This window comes from Brassica napus, chromosome A1 (assembly GCF_020379485.1).
Source record: "Brassica napus cultivar Da-Ae chromosome A1, Da-Ae, whole genome shotgun sequence".
In the NCBI taxonomy this organism is placed as follows: Eukaryota; Viridiplantae; Streptophyta; class Magnoliopsida; order Brassicales; family Brassicaceae; genus Brassica; species Brassica napus.
In genome coordinates, this window is record NC_063434.1 from 8,109,193 (window position 1) to 8,124,011 (window position 14,819).

The following is a 14,819-nucleotide window of genomic DNA, read 5'->3' on the forward strand; positions in this document are numbered from 1 at the left end:
AAAAAAAAAAATTGGATGTAACTTTTTGTTGATTTTTGAAATAAAAAATTTGACATGTATTTTAAGTGAGTAGCAAATCATTTTTTCCATAATTGTATGTATATCATATGAACTTAAAGTATGTGTAGTATCAATATAAATATTTTATATAAAATGAGAGATGTAAACTAGAAATATAAGGTTAATTATACATATGTTCGGTTATCTTCGGATATCCATTCGGATTCGGGTATTATCCGTTCGGATTCGGATATTCAATCTCTCCTTATTCAATACCCGTTCGGGTATTTTACTACTTCGGTTTGGAGTTTGGTTCGGGTTTTATCATCGTATTTTGGTTTATGATTCTAATCGCTGTAAACCGGTTTTAATTGGAAAAACACGGTCGAACACGAACCGGGTTTTAGAAGTCTCGTTTATATTTATTTGTGGAGGCTTCGTCGTCGTCATCATCGTGTTCTGGGTTTTCACTTCTCATTCATCCTCTACCTCTGGCGACCAGGAAGTGGAGAAGTTGACTAAACCCAAGGTTAGCATCACTCTCAATTTCGTTTTCCCAATTTGAGTATCCGTACAGAGTTTGGGATAATTTGGGGGTTTAGGGTTAGATTGTTCTCGCGTGGAGATCTTAGCTCTTTTTGTGCGATTTGATGGTTAATTTCTAAAAAAAAGTTTATATTTTTGTAGTTGATTAGCTCTGAAGCTGAGCAGTAATGGAAGATTCAGAGAAAAGAAAAGAAATGCTAAAAGCAATGCGGATGGAAGCTGCTGCTGCTGCTGCACAGAATGAGCCTGAAACCTCTATGAACGCAAGTCACCTCTCAAATCCTTTGGCTGAGACCTCCACTCACCAGCAGGAATCGTATGATAAGCCAAGGTTTGATTATTACACCGACCCGATGGCTGCTTATTCTAGTTTCAAGAGAAACAAGAGCCCTAAGCAACAGTACATCTCATCTCCTAGTCATCAAATGAGCCCGCCAGCACCGCAGTTTCCACCATCTGCTCCAGGTGATTACTTTTTGTATATTGTCAGATTGTTTCTGTGCTTGTGATACTCTTGATAGGCAATGCTTCTGTCTTAGTTTTTACTTTGTCTATATTCCTGTGAGGAGGCCATAGAGAGTAGTCCACTGATAAGCCTTCATAGAGGAGATTACTTGGTTCCACATCAGCTTAACTAACTGTGTGTTAGCATGTTACTTGATCCTTGGTGTGTATTAGCATAGGATTGAACAAATCCAGAAACATTCTGTGGGAGAGTTAGGTGATCTCTTTAACAAATCCACAGTATTTTTTTGTTTGTTAGAGTTTAGTATGTTCTTGATAGTGACCGAGAATTCAAGATCAGTGAAAGAAAAAATTGTCAGTGTTCATCAAGAATCAGGCTCCGAACCTATCAGCTTCAGCTAGCTTAATTTAAAAATATCCCTTTATGTTTCACTTTTCCAGGAATTGACAGTACTATAATCACTTCACATCAGTACTCATATGTCTTTTTGTTCTCTGTCTTGGAACGAACAATAGTAATCCAGTTCTGATCCCTGCACTATAATTGTTAACAGGATTGGTGGGGAATGACTATCAGGCACATCCCAATCATGGCGGTTTTCAAGAAGCTCATTACGGTGGTGATAATCTGCATACCGAACCAAGAGGGATGGCACCCTCGTACAGAGGTCCACCCGCCCCTTGGAATAACAACTTTAGGCCTCCACCACCTGTTAACCATTTAGGTCCACCTCAATGGGTACCTCGCCCTTATCCATTCCCTCAGGGAAACCATGATATGGGGGATAACAGATATGGTGGTCGAGGTCCTCGAGGAGGCAACTATAACAATAACCCTCCACAATTTCCCCATTACGGACGGCAAAATTCTAACTGGGCTGGAAACACATATCCTAACTCAGGAAGAGGCAGAGGCAGAGGAGGACGCGGTATGAACACGAGCTATGGGCGAGGTGGAGGAAGAAGACCCATGGAACATGGTGCAGAACGATTTTACTCCAACTCCATGGCTGAGGATCCATGGAAGTATCTTCAGCCAGTCTTGTGGAAGAGCTGCTCAGATGCTTCAAGCAGCAACTCAACAGGTCAAGCCTGGCGTCCCAATTCTATAGCACCGAAGAAACCAATGATATCAGAAGCTTCCCACAAACCTAGCACTAATCAGCAGAGCCTGGCTGAGTACCTTGCTGCTTCTCTAGATGAGGCTACGTGCGATGAATCAAGCAATTGAATCAAGAGAATTTGAGCAAATGGGAAAAACACCAAATCCGAGCATATTGAGTACTGTCATCACTGATGAGTCTTTGGAACAGGTATTGTTACATGGCTTGTAACGAGACACAACAGAGGACGATGGTCATCTTTAGGAACAGAGTAGAATGGTTGGTAAACGTGGTGTTCAATCAGGGTGGGATCACTTTGTACTCGCTTTGGGTTTAGTTTTTTAACCAAAGGTATGTTTGAAGGAAATTTGAATGGATGGTTTGTTTTTCTTGTTTGGCTTGGTTTAGGTTTGTTTAGGTATTTCTGATATACAAAACATGAAATCTACCTCAAACATATTAAGATTTGATTTGCTGTTCTGTCGGTTATCTCAATTTGGTTTTGGATGGAATAGGTTTGGTAATAAGAGAGGTGCAGTTGTTAGTTGAAGCGATCGAACATGGATCATGGATGTAATAAAAGGGTGTTTGTTGTTAGATCTGATGACTCAACTCTCCATAGAGAGCTTCTTCATTCAACTCCGATGATTTGGACCAATTTTGTTTATTATAAATAAGGGAATATACCTTTGTCTATTAAAATGTACATTTAATGTCACCGAAAAGGTTGCCTCAACTGTCCGACATCACATGACATGCAACTAGATGCTTATAACACGTCCCATTTAGGCTTTATACTAGTACACATTAGATATTTCTCTCCTATCACTCGAAATGAAGGCAAGCCCAGTGACAGATGTGAAGATCTCGTCGGTGGTACCTGCTTCTATGACAGGCGAGAACAAGCCACGGCATCTCACGGCCATGGACTTGGCCGTGAAGCTCCACTACGTCCGAGCTGTTTACTTCTTCAAGGGTACACGTGACTTCACCATCGTCGAGTTGAAAAACATCACGTTTCCTTTGCTCGACCTCCAGTGTTATGACCATGTGACTGGTCGGATCCGGATTCTCAACAACAACGACCCTTCAGCTCAAGCCATACCTTACATTCGCTGCAACGACAGTGGCATGCGCATAGTTGAAGCTAAAGTCGAAGGGTTCACGGTCCAGGAGTGGCTAGACTTGGACGACCGTTCCATCGACCACCGGTTCCTTGTCTACGATCACGTTCTTGGTCCTGATCTTTTCTACTCTCCACTCGTTTACCTCCAGGTAACTACTACATACATACGAGTTTTATTACTCCTGTTTAAAAATATAAGTAGCCTAAAAGCACTAATAGGAAGAAAGTTGTTATATTTAGGGCATCTCCAACCCTATTCCAAAATTCACTTCAAACTTCATTTTCCAGTAAAATCATCTCTAACCCCACTCCAAAACCCACTCAAAAACGGAGTAGTAGATATGAACTCCAAATATGGAGTAAACCAACTCATTACTCTAAAATGAAGTTGAATTTTTTTATTTATAAAATGGTCTTCCATATTTGAATATTTTCGTTTTTAATAGAATATTATTATAAATAAATGTATAAACATTATTTTACTATATATATAATAAAAATTACTGTTAATATTTCTTAATTATATAAATATCCATCTAATGAACTATTTTATGCAACAAAATATATATAATATAAAACATAAAAAACCATACATATAAAAAATAAAAGATAAGCACCATACAAAATATATATAATATAAAACATAAAAGATCATACATATGAAAATAGACTATTTTGCAAATAGTATAAATAAAAGATGATATTACTAATTTTTTTAATAACATAAAACATAATATATTAAAAATATTTTATTTTGGAGTAGGAAATAGAATTAATAATACATTGGAGCAAAACTCAACTTCATTTTGGAATTACTCTATTTTGGAGTAGAAAATGGAATAATACATTGGAGATGCTCTTAAAAAGGTATCATTTAATCAATAAATTTAACCAATTATAAAAAATATAAAATTATTTAAATGGTCACACAATATCCAATAAATGAAAAATGTGCACTGAAATAGGTAAATTACTTATATTGTGAAACATTTTTTTTTTGCTAAAAGTATATACCTACAATAAAAAAAAAGAGGGAGTATTATTTATGGTCTCAAACTAAAAACCAACATAATTAAATTCGAACTTTTTGTTTTGGTAGTTGCTATCAAAGCATTCATTCTCCAAGATTATTTTCTTGTTTTATCTTTAACTATGAAGTGGACACTTAATAAAACTGAGAATCTTAACTTCGCATTGGACTTTTATTTATTTCAGTAAGAATAGATTAGATCAACATTTCCTTAGACGGTCTGCACAACGATTTGTTTCTAAATATATAATCAAGAACCTTTGTATAAGCTGTCTGCACCACCAGCTAAATGATTTGTCATAGACTCATAGTTAGGTACTTAGGTCCGAATAGGTGAGATAATATCGTAATATAATTTTTGTTTGTTAAAATCTATTTTCAGATAACACAGTTCAAATGTGGTGGGCTATCACTAGGGCTAAGTTGGGCCCATGTACTAGGAGATGTAGTTTCAGCATCAACTTTCATGAAAACGATGGGACAACTAATGTCGACTCGTGGCCCATCCAAACCCGTTTACCCGAAAAAACCCGAACTGACCCCTCATGCTAATGGTCACGTTGATGATGATGGTGAGGCCATTTCCATTAAGAAGGTGGAATCAGTTGGGAAGTATTGGTTACTTAGCAATAAATGCAAGATGGGGAGATTCAACTTTAAGTTTAGCCTCGAGCAAATCGACCGGTTGATGGCCAAGTACCAATCTGCCTCAGAGGTTGATATTCTGTATGCATTGATATGGAGTTCGATACTGAATATCCGTGGGGAAAAAGACACAAATGTTATAACAATCTGTGACCGTAAAACGTCTTCAACATGTTGGAACGATGACTTGGTAATAAGTGTAGTGGAAAGGAAAGACGAGATGACCGAGGTATCCGAACTAGCGGGGCTCATAGCGAACGAGAGAAGGGAAGAGACCGGTGTGATCAAGGGGATGATAGACAAAGATAGAGGCTCTTCGGATTTTATCACGTACGGTGCAAACTTAACGTTTGTGAATCTTGACATGTGTGACGAACTTGAGATCAAAGGAGAGAAGCCTGATTTTGTGAACTTTACGATTCATGGTGTGGGTGACAAAGGAGTTGTGTTGGTGTTTCCTAAGGGAGAGTTTGCGAGGGTTGTAAGTGTGGTTATGCCTGAAGAAGAGCTTGCAAAGCTGAAGATTGAGGTGAATAATATGATTATGTAGCTTTTTGTGATTAAATTTGTTGGTTTGTTGTTCTGTGTGGTGCAACTTACATACACTTTCTAGTTTTTATCCGATTGTTCTGTTTGTCCTTTTTTTTTCACTGATGATGACTTTGATTATCAATAAAATGTGTGTGGTTGTCTTTTGATTTACATACTTTTCAAGTCACTTTAATTCTTTTTCATTGGCATCACCATCCAAAAGTTTTTTTTATTTAACACTAATTATTATTCTATTATAAATTATGAAATGTTACATATACAATTTTAAAAACGATAATTTTACATAATTTATAAAACTAACTAACTGATTTGTAAAAACATTTTTGACAATTCTACTTATCTAATGATGAAAATATTTCGATGAATTTTCCTATAAATTTGTATTATTGTTAATAAATCATTTTATGTGGAAATTAAAATTTACATCTCCACATACATTTAGAAACATTATTAGTATTTTATTATTTTAGTTAAACCATTAGACTAGATGGACTTCTAGACATCTAGAATTTTACAATTCTTTTTTTTTTTGGTTAATTGCAAATTATCCCCAATAAAAAGGTGAAATGAAAACATTAAAGTGCCAAATTCATGGAGTCGTTGGAGTTGGACGAAAATGTTCATTTTCTTTCTCCGGTGACCTTTTAATGTCAACAACAAAAGAAAAGAGAGAGTTTTGGAGATTCAATAAAAGTCCTTTGAGAAAAGACCAAATGCGTCTCTGTCAGATTCAACTTCCCACACGTTCTCTCTCCAGCTCTGGAGGAGACAAGAGTGACGGGGAAGATCAACCACCCAAAACACATGACATCTACTTTCGATGCTTCTTCTGCTTTGGCTAAGCAGCTCAAGTCTGTGTTGGGGATGTCCCTCGACACTCCCGTCTCTGACGACGCCGTCCTCGTGATTGCAACCACGTCTTTGGCGCTGGCTGTTGGGTTTGCTGCATTGTTATGGAAGAAAACGACGTCGGATCAGAGCAGGGAAGTGAAGCCTTTGATGGTCCCCAAGTCACTTATGACTAAGGAGGAGGAGGAGGATTTGGGATCCGGGAAGAGTAGAGTCTCTATCTTCTTTGGTACGCAGACTGGAAACGCTGAGGGGTTTGCTAAGGTAGTGTGTCTTATGCCTAAAAAGCATTCCTTTGTTATGATTCTGGAAGTTACATTGTTGAAGTTGATATTATGACTCAAAGTTTTGGTCTTTATGAGTTGGGTCATTTTCATTTTTTTTCCATAGGCATTAGCAGAAGAAATCAAAGTGAGATATGAAAAAGCGGCAGTCAAAGTTATTGACTTGGTATGATTTACTTACACTATGATTCTATTCACTTCATGGTAGAGGCTAGTTTTAATCATTTTGTTTGATTTTCTTCCTCTTGCTGGTTACCATGGTTTTGATTAGGATGACTATGCTGCGGATGACGACCAATATAAAGAGAAGTTGAAGAAGGAGACTTTGTCATTCTTTTGTGTTGCTACGTAAGACAACAACATATTCAATCTGTTAATGGTTTTCTTTTGCCATATGCACTTCAAGAGTTTGATGGATTCATTTCTTTTAATAACGTGTTTAGTTATGGAGATGGAGAGCCTACTGACAATGCTGCCAGATTTTACAAATGGTTTACAGAGGTCAGTATACACAGTAGCCTCAATGAAACAAATCAAATCGGAATTTCATTTTCTTCAAATTTAATATGATGTGCGTAGTTTTTTTTTCACAAAAGGTTTGTTCCTCAATACTTTGTGTTTCATGGATTCAGGGAAATGAAGGGGATACGAGGCTTCAACAATTAACATATAGTGTGTTTGCTCTTGGTAATCGCCAATATGAACACTTTAATAAGGTACTGTGGTTAGTTAGAAAATGTGCCTGCTTCTAGCTTATGGATTTTCTTCCGGCCTTAAATATTGGTTATTTTGATTTCTTGGAACAGATCGGGATAGTTCTTGATGAAGAACTCTCTAAGAAAGGTAGATGAGCATGTTTACATAGATTACAACTCTTATCCAATGCTAGATATTGAAAAGACACCGTAGGGGATAGTACTCTGATGTTTACCTATGATGATAATGCTGCTCGATGTTTTCTCTTTTCCTGTCTGGTAGCTTGATGTCTATTTCATAGTCTCTTTGGTGCTCGAGAGAAAATGTAACTGTTATCGTCACAATCAATGCAGGTGCAAAGCGTCTTATTCAAGTTGGTCTAGGAGATGATGATCAGAGCATTGAGGATGATTTTAATGCCTGGTTTGTTTCTTATTCTATGTCTTACTTTTGCTACTTTGACACCCAATAGTGTAGAAAGCGAAGCTTTAGAATTGGCTTTATTATTTGTGTTTTCAGTGGGAGATTATTTGAATCTACGCGTATAATTCATTCTTCTTTTGCAGGAAAGAATCGTTATGGCCTGAGCTGGACAAGCTCCTCAGAGGCGAGGAGGATACAAGTGTGGTAACTCCATATAAAGCTGCTATTCCTGAATACCGGCTGGTGATTCATGATCCTAGTTTTATATCTGAGAAATCAATGGACTCGAATCTTGCCAACGGAAATGCTGCTATTGACATTCATCATCCCTGCAGGTATATGAAGATCCTTGTAATATATACCGGAATACGGTGTTAAAATTTTTAGGTTGCATTCTAAAGTTTGTTTCTTATTGGAAACAGAGCTGATGTTGCTGTGCAGAGGGAGCTTCACACACCAGAATCTGATCGGTCTTGTATTCATCTCGAGTTTGACATATCTGGCACTGGTATTACGTAAGCTTCCTACCCTTGGATTAGTTACAAGGCATGACAGTTAACAGCAGATCGTCGTGAAGATCCTATCATATTTCCACCCGTGTATAATAAAAATAAATGGCATCTTCTCTGTGCAGATATGAAACAGGAGACCATGTAAGAGTATATGCTGAGAATCATGCTGAATTAGTTGAAGAAGCTGCAAAATTGCTTGGCCACACTCTAGAGTTAGTATTTTCAATACATGCTGATAAGGAAGATGGTTCACCATTGGGAAGCTCGTTGCCACCTCCCTTCCCTGGTCCATGCACACTTGGTACTGCTTTGGCAAAATACGCAGACCTTTTGACCCCTCCTCGAAAGGTTAACTTCTGTTCACTTCGAGATCAGCATCACATAGATTTTTTCTATTGGTTTTGGTTTTTGCTTGTTTGCAAGTATAAAACTTATTTTTGTCGGGTTTCAGTCTGCGTTAGTTGCCTTGGGGGCCTATGCCACTGAACCAAGCGAAGCCAAGAAGCTAAAACATCTGACATCACGTGATGGAAAGGTTCTGAATCACTGGTGTATGTAGTTGTTTTCTCTTGATTTTAAGTTTTCATGAGTTAACATCTTCAGGTTTTTTTCTTTGGCTATAGGATGAATACTCAAAATGGATTGCTGCAAGCCAGAGAAGTCTTTTACAGGTGATGTCTGCATTTCCATCTGCAAAACCTCCACTAGGTGTGTTCTTTGCTGCAATAGCTCCTCGTCTACAACCTCGTTACTACTCCATCTCATCCTCGCCAAGGTGATTATTTCTTTTTGAGATACCAGTTGTTCGCAGAAGGAAAACTTTTCTTGAGTTTCTCTGTCATCCAAAGTCTCTCTCTTTATTTCTCTAATACAGGTTAGCGCCAAATAGAGTTCATGTTACATGCGCACTAGTATATGGTCCGACCCCTACTGGGAGAATCCACAAGGGGTTGTGTTCTACGTGGATGAAGGTAAACCCACCTTCATTTTTCCACTATCTTTTAGTTCTCTGTTTGTTTTTGTTTTAAATAGCTTTTGTAAAATTCAGAATGCAGTTCCTGCGGAGAAAAGTCGTGAATGTAGTGGAGCGCCTATCTTTATTCGAGCATCTAATTTCAAGTTACCGTCCAACCCTTTAACTCCAATCGTTATGGTGGGACCTGGGACTGGCCTAGCTCCTTTTAGAGGATTTCTGCAAAAGAGGATGGCACTGAAAGAAGATGGAGTAGAACTAGGTCCATCTTTGCTCTTCTTTGGGTGTAGAAATAGGCGAATGGTGAGACTCTTTAGTTGTTATAATCGGTGCACCTTATTCATTTGCAGTATCATCAGCATGTTGACCTGCTGTTATATGTATGACTTTCAGGACTTTATTTACGAGGATGAACTCAATAACTATGTTGATCAACGCGTAATCTCTGAGCTCATCGTGGCATTCTCTCGTGAAGGAGCACAGAAGGAGTATGTTCAACATAAGATAGTACAGAAGGTAAGCATATACGGGTAAAATGCATCAGCATCAGGCTTTGGGAAAAGAGGAATGTAAAGTATTCTCATTTCTCATTTGCATTTTCATCTTGTGTTCAGGCAGCACAGTTTTGGAATCTAATAAAGGAAGAAGGATATCTCTACGTATGTGGTGATGCTAAGGGCATGGCGAGAGATGTCCACAGGACTCTACATACCATTGTTCAGGAGCAGGTATGAATGAACATTGTGGAACCAGTGGTAGAATTTGGGTTTTCTCTTGGTTCGTTTGAGTTGAAACACTTGGAAGATTGGTACCAACTATATTTTTATCTTACAAATTTTCCAGGAAGGTGTGAGTTCGTCAGAGGCAGAGGCTATAGTTAAGAAACTGCAAACTGAAGGAAGATACCTCAGAGATGTCTGGTGATGGATGATGTTTTAATTTGGGATTCTCCACTTCTTTTTTGAGCTTTCTTGGTAGGAAGGCTGTTTTTACCATTTAGGTAGTTATTTGTTTATTTTCTTCTCTCTCATAAACAGTACTTGGAAAAAAAAATCACAATAAACTATATTATAAAGGCAAATGCGAAATTTCAGTCATAGTTAAAAGAACTGAAATGTTCAAAAATCAGTTCATTCATGAGACATTGATTGATCAGCTTATTTCTTGTATTCTACTTCTAATTGAGGCATACTTAGCTATTCTGAAAGGGTTCGAATGAATGTACTACTGCAAGACATGTGCATTAGTGAGAGAAGATTGCACATCTTAAAGCTTAAATCAGCCGAACAAAGTGAAGACTCGAGAGGATACTAAAATCTCATGGAGTTTTTCCACTCTCCAGATTTATTAGACTGTATAGTCTTTCATCCGTTTAATAGTTTTGTTCCATACAAAAACACTTTTGACAAATCTTTAATCTTTGGCTATAGTAAGCAAGAAAATGAGTCAGAAGAAGGAAAATAAACAAATAAATATCTATGGTAAAAACAGCCTTCCTACCAAGAAATCTTTGAAAAAAAGGTAGAGCATCCCAAATTAAACATCATCAATCACCAGACATCTCTGAGGTACCTTCCTTCAGTTTGAAGTTTCTTAACTATAGCCTCAGCCTCCGAGGAACTCACACCTTCCTGTAAATTTATAAAAATATAGTTGGTATCAGTCTTCCAAGGGATTCAACCAAAACAAAACAAGAGAAAACCCAAATTCTACTACTTGTTTCACAATGCTTATTCATTACCTGCTCCTGAACAATGGTATGTAGAGTCCGGTGGACATCTCTGGCCATGCCCTTAGCATCACCGCATACATAGAGATATCCTTCTTCCTTTATTAGATTCCAAACTTGTGTTGCCTGAACACAATGAAAATGCAAATGAGAAATGAGATTACATTACATTCCTCTTTTCCCAAAGCCTGATGCTGATAGATCCCCGGATATGTTTACCTTCTCTATTATCTTATGTTGAACATACTCCTTCTGTGCTCCCTCACGAGAGAATGCCACAATGAGCTCAGAGATTACGCCTTGATCAGCATAGTTATTGAGTTCATCCTCGTAGATAAAGTCCTACAAGTCATACATATAGCAACAGGTCAACATGCTGATGATGGCACAGCAGATGAAGGTGTATCGAGTAACAACAATTAATAAGTCTCACCATTCGCCTATTTCTACACCCAAAGAAGAGCAAAGATGGTCCTAGTTCTACTCCATCTTCTTTTAGTGCCATCCTCTCTTGAAGAAACCCCCTAAAAGGAGCCAGGCCAGTCCCAGGTCCCACCATAACGATAGGAGTTGAAGGGTTGGAAGGTAACTTGAAATTAGATGCTCGAATAAAGATTGGTGCTCCACTACATTCACGACTTTTCTCCGCAGGAACTGCATTCTGAGTTTTTCAAAAGCTATTAAAAACAAAAACAAAACAACAAAAAGCGAACTTAAAGATAGTGAATAAATGAAGGTGAGAATTACCTTCATCCACGTAGAACACAACCCCTTGTGGATTCTACCAGTAGGAGTGGGACCGTATACTAGTGCGCATGTAACATGAACTCTATTTGGCGCCAACCTGTATTACAAGAATAAAAAGAGATTTTGGATGACATAGAATCTCTTTTCCTCCTGACAACAACTGGTATCTCAAAAAGAAATAATCACCTTGGTGAGGATGAGATGGAGTAATAACGAGGCTGTAGACGAGGAGCTATTGCAGCAAAGAACACACCTAGTGGAGGTTTAGCAGATGGAAATGCAGCCATCACCTCTAAAAGACTTCTCTGGCTTGCAACAATCCATTGTGAGTATTCATCCTAGAGCCAGAAAACCTCCAAAGATGTTAACTCATGAAAACTTAAAATCAATAGAAAACAATAAGATACAGCAGTGATCTAGAACCTTTCCATCAGGTGATGTCAAATGTTTAAGCTTCTTGGCTTCGCTTGGTTCAGTGGCATAGGCCGCCAAGGCAACTAGCGCAGACTGAAATCCCAAAAGAAACAAGTTTAATTATTGTGAACAAGCAGAAACCAAAACCATCAGAAAAATCTGATCTCAAAGCAAACAGAAGTTAACCTTTCGAGGAGGGTTCAAAAGGTCTGCGTATTTTGCCAAAGCAGTACCAAGTGTGCATGGACCAGGGAAGGGAGGTGGCAACGAGCTTCCCAATGGTGATCCATCTTCCTTATCAGCATGTATTGAAAATACTAAATCTAGAGTGTGGCCAAGCAATTTTCCAGCTTCTTCAACTAATTCACCATGATTCTCAGCATATACTCCTACATGGTCTCCTGTTTCATATCTGCACAGAGAAAATGCCATTAATTTTTACCATACAGGGGTGTAATTTTATAATCTTCATGATGATGATCTGCTGTTGACTAAAGGAACAAAATATTCAATCTATAGCATAATCATACGTGGAAACAAAAAGTCTATGCAAGCCAAGATAACTGTGCTGCCTTGTAACAAATCCAAGGGTAATAGACAATAACTACAGCTCAGAGTTTGATACTTACGTGATACTAGTGCCAGATATGTCGAACTCGAGATGAATACAAGACCGATCGGATTCTGGTGTGTGAAGCTCCCTCTGAACAGCAACATTACCTCTGTTCCGAATAAGGAGCAAATGTTAATATGCAACCAAAGGTGTAGAGCATTGATCCAGTATATTATATTACAGGGATCTTCATATACCTGCGGGGATGATGAATGTCAATAGCAGCATTTCCGTTGGCAACACTTGAGTCCACTGATTTCTCAGATATAAAACTAGGATCATGAATCATCACCCGATACTCAGGAATAGCAGCTGTATATGGAGTTGCCACACTTGTGTCATCCTCGTCTCTGAGGAGCTTGTCTAGCTCAGGCCATAGTGATTCTTTCCTGCAAAAAACGAATGAATAATAGAGAGTAGAGGTCAACACTGCAACACACAACTAATCAAGCCAACTCTGAAGCTTCCCTTTCTATACTAATGGGGTAAAAGGACCACAAAAATTATTTCAAAGTAGCAAACGGAAGACAGAGAATCAGAAACAAACCAGGCATTAAAATCATCCTCAATGCTCTGATCATCATCTCCTAGACCAACTTCAATAAGACGCTTTGCACCTGCATTGAATGTGACGATAACTATTACGTTTTCCCTCATGCACCAAAGAGACAGGAAAAGAGAAAACATTCAGTATCATTATCAGCATAGGTAAACACCACGGTAATATGTCAAATGGTGTCTTTCTAATATCTAGCATTAGATAAGAGCTGCAAACTCTATGTAAACATTCTCATGTACCTTTCTTAGAGAGCTCTTCATCAAGAACTATCCCGATCTGTTCCAAGAAATCAAATTACCGTAGTCAGATTGTCAGAAAAGAAAATCCATATGCTAGAAGCAGACACACTTCTTTGCTACAGTACCTTATTAAAATGTTCATATTGGCGATTACCAAGAGCAAACACACCATATGCTAGTTTTTGAAGCCTTATATCTCCTTCAGTTCCCTGGTAACATGAAACACAGAGTACATGATTTGTTGAGGAGACAAACCTCTGTAAAATAAAATTTCGATTTGATTTGTTGCGTTGAGACTACAAACCTCTGTGAACCATTTGTAAAATCTAGCAGCATTGTCAGTGGGCTCTCCATCTCCATAACTAAACAAGTTACCAAATAAGTAAATCCATCAAACACTTGAAGTGCATATAGCAATAGAAATCATTAACAGATTGAATATGTTGTCTTACGTAGCAACACAAAAGAATGACAAAGTCTCCTTCTTCAACTTCTCTTCATATTGATCGTCATCAGCAGCATAGTCATCCTAATCAAAACCATAAAACAGCAAAGTAAGAAAGTCAAATCCAAGTGATAGCGTCTCACAGGAAGTGAATAGAATCACACTGTAAGTAAATCTTACCAGGTCAATAACTTTGACTGCAGCTTTTTCATATCTCGCTTTGATTTCTTCTGCTAATGCCTATGACAAAAAAAATTAAAATGTTCTCATAAAGACCAAACCTTTGAATCACAATAAGTTATTGTCAATAACTGATCGAATAGCAATTGTGAAAAGTTCTAGTTAAACCCTAAGCCACATCCAACATCAAGAGCTACTAAGTCAAATAGTCACAGACACTACCTTAGCAAATCCTTCAGCGGTTCCAGTCTGAGTACCAAAGAAGATAGAGACTCTCTCCTTCCCAGATCCCAAATCCACATCCTCATCCTCGTCCTTAGCCATAAGAGACTTTGGGATCACCAAAGGCTTCAGCTCCTTGCTCTGATCCGACGTCGTTTTCCTCCATACCAACACCACGAACCCAACTACAAGTGCCAAAGACGTGGTTGCAATCACGAGCACGACGTCGTCAGACACCGAGTCGCCTAGAAAGGCTCCCAGGATTGACTTGACCTCCTTAAACACACCGGAAGCATACAGAGCAGAACTCATCTTCTTCTTCTTCGTCTGACTTTGAGAGGGATTGGATATTTTCTCTCTCTCCAAAGGACGGAAGACTCGGGAGAGATAGAAGAGGAAGACGGTAGGAGACGGAAGACAGAGATAATTGAGTTTACCGGTGGAGAGTTGAATCTGAGTGGGTCCTT

At 38.3% G+C, this 14,819-nt stretch overlaps 4 protein-coding genes across 5 annotated transcripts; 3 read left to right on the top strand and 1 right to left on the bottom strand.

The window, feature by feature from the left end:
* Positions 1-390: 390 nt before the first annotated feature.
* On the top strand, positions 391-2,711 carry LOC106442059 (protein SICKLE). 2 transcript variants are annotated; one of them, XR_007316666.1, is made up of 4 exons: positions 391-529; positions 688-1,011; positions 1,566-2,465; positions 2,630-2,711. XR_007316666.1 is itself a non-coding variant. In XM_048741654.1 (3 exons), the coding sequence occupies exons 2-3, from the start codon at positions 714-716 to the stop codon at positions 2,240-2,242; spliced, it is 975 nt and encodes a 324-aa protein (XP_048597611.1). In that variant the 5' UTR covers positions 391-529; positions 688-713; the 3' UTR covers positions 2,243-2,603. The 2 variants fall into 2 exon arrangements, 1 of the variants encoding a protein (XP_048597611.1); XM_048741654.1 differs by lacking the exon at positions 2,630-2,711 and having other exon boundaries at positions 1,566-2,603.
* A 13-nt stretch (positions 2,712-2,724) lies between these two features.
* Positions 2,725-5,613, top strand: LOC106442048 (protein ECERIFERUM 2-like). The gene is made up of 2 exons (XM_013883785.2): positions 2,725-3,389; positions 4,653-5,613. Exons 1-2 carry the CDS (start codon positions 2,949-2,951, stop codon positions 5,463-5,465), a joined length of 1,254 nt encoding a protein of 417 aa, XP_013739239.2. The 5' UTR covers positions 2,725-2,948; the 3' UTR covers positions 5,466-5,613.
* A 442-nt stretch (positions 5,614-6,055) lies between these two features.
* LOC106442068 (NADPH--cytochrome P450 reductase 1) lies at positions 6,056-10,301 on the top strand. The gene is made up of 17 exons (XM_048741639.1): positions 6,056-6,580; positions 6,707-6,766; positions 6,872-6,948; positions 7,044-7,101; positions 7,233-7,316; positions 7,407-7,443; positions 7,650-7,719; positions 7,863-8,054; positions 8,142-8,234; positions 8,354-8,579; positions 8,683-8,766; positions 8,855-9,006; positions 9,106-9,202; positions 9,280-9,507; positions 9,598-9,720; positions 9,819-9,932; positions 10,048-10,301. Exons 1-17 carry the CDS (start codon positions 6,272-6,274, stop codon positions 10,126-10,128), a joined length of 2,085 nt encoding a protein of 694 aa, XP_048597596.1. The 5' UTR covers positions 6,056-6,271; the 3' UTR covers positions 10,129-10,301.
* Positions 10,302-10,512: 211 nt separating this feature from the next.
* LOC106442076 (NADPH--cytochrome P450 reductase 1-like) lies at positions 10,513-14,802 on the bottom strand. Its single transcript, XM_022716597.2, has 17 exons — positions 14,353-14,802; positions 14,131-14,190; positions 13,958-14,034; positions 13,810-13,867; positions 13,631-13,714; positions 13,506-13,542; positions 13,255-13,324; positions 12,905-13,096; positions 12,724-12,816; positions 12,281-12,506; positions 12,104-12,187; positions 11,867-12,018; positions 11,681-11,777; positions 11,367-11,594; positions 11,153-11,275; positions 10,946-11,059; positions 10,513-10,835 (listed from the first exon to the last, which is right to left on the bottom strand). Exons 1-17 carry the CDS (start codon positions 14,662-14,664, stop codon positions 10,755-10,757), a joined length of 2,088 nt encoding a protein of 695 aa, XP_022572318.2. The 5' UTR covers positions 14,665-14,802; the 3' UTR covers positions 10,513-10,754.
* Positions 14,803-14,819: the final 17 nt, after the last annotated feature.

Bases quoted from the DNA above. Each gene is read 5' to 3' on its own strand.
- LOC106442059 (XM_048741654.1), top strand. From the start codon at position 714: ATGGAAGATTCAGAGAAAAGAAAAGAAATGCTAAAAGCAATGCGGATG. The intron at 1,012-1,565 runs GTGATTACTTTT...AATTGTTAACAG, and splicing joins GTTTCCACCATCTGCTCCAG to GATTGGTGGGGAATGACTAT.
- LOC106442048 (XM_013883785.2), top strand. From the start codon at position 2,949: ATGAAGGCAAGCCCAGTGACAGATGTGAAGATCTCGTCGGTGGTACCT. The intron at 3,390-4,652 runs GTAACTACTACA...ATCTATTTTCAG, and splicing joins CTCCACTCGTTTACCTCCAG to ATAACACAGTTCAAATGTGG.
- LOC106442068 (XM_048741639.1), top strand. From the start codon at position 6,272: ATGACATCTACTTTCGATGCTTCTTCTGCTTTGGCTAAGCAGCTCAAG. The intron at 7,102-7,232 runs GTCAGTATACAC...TCATGGATTCAG, and splicing joins TTTACAAATGGTTTACAGAG to GGAAATGAAGGGGATACGAG. The intron at 8,235-8,353 runs GTAAGCTTCCTA...TTCTCTGTGCAG, and splicing joins ATATCTGGCACTGGTATTAC to ATATGAAACAGGAGACCATG.
- LOC106442076 (XM_022716597.2), bottom strand. From the start codon at position 14,664: ATGAGTTCTGCTCTGTATGCTTCCGGTGTGTTTAAGGAGGTCAAGTCA. The intron at 12,019-12,103 runs GTTCTAGATCAC...TTCTGGCTCTAG, and splicing joins TGACATCACCTGATGGAAAG to GATGAATACTCACAATGGAT. The intron at 11,060-11,152 runs GTAAACATATCC...CATTGTGTTCAG, and splicing joins AACATAAGATAATAGAGAAG to GCAACACAAGTTTGGAATCT.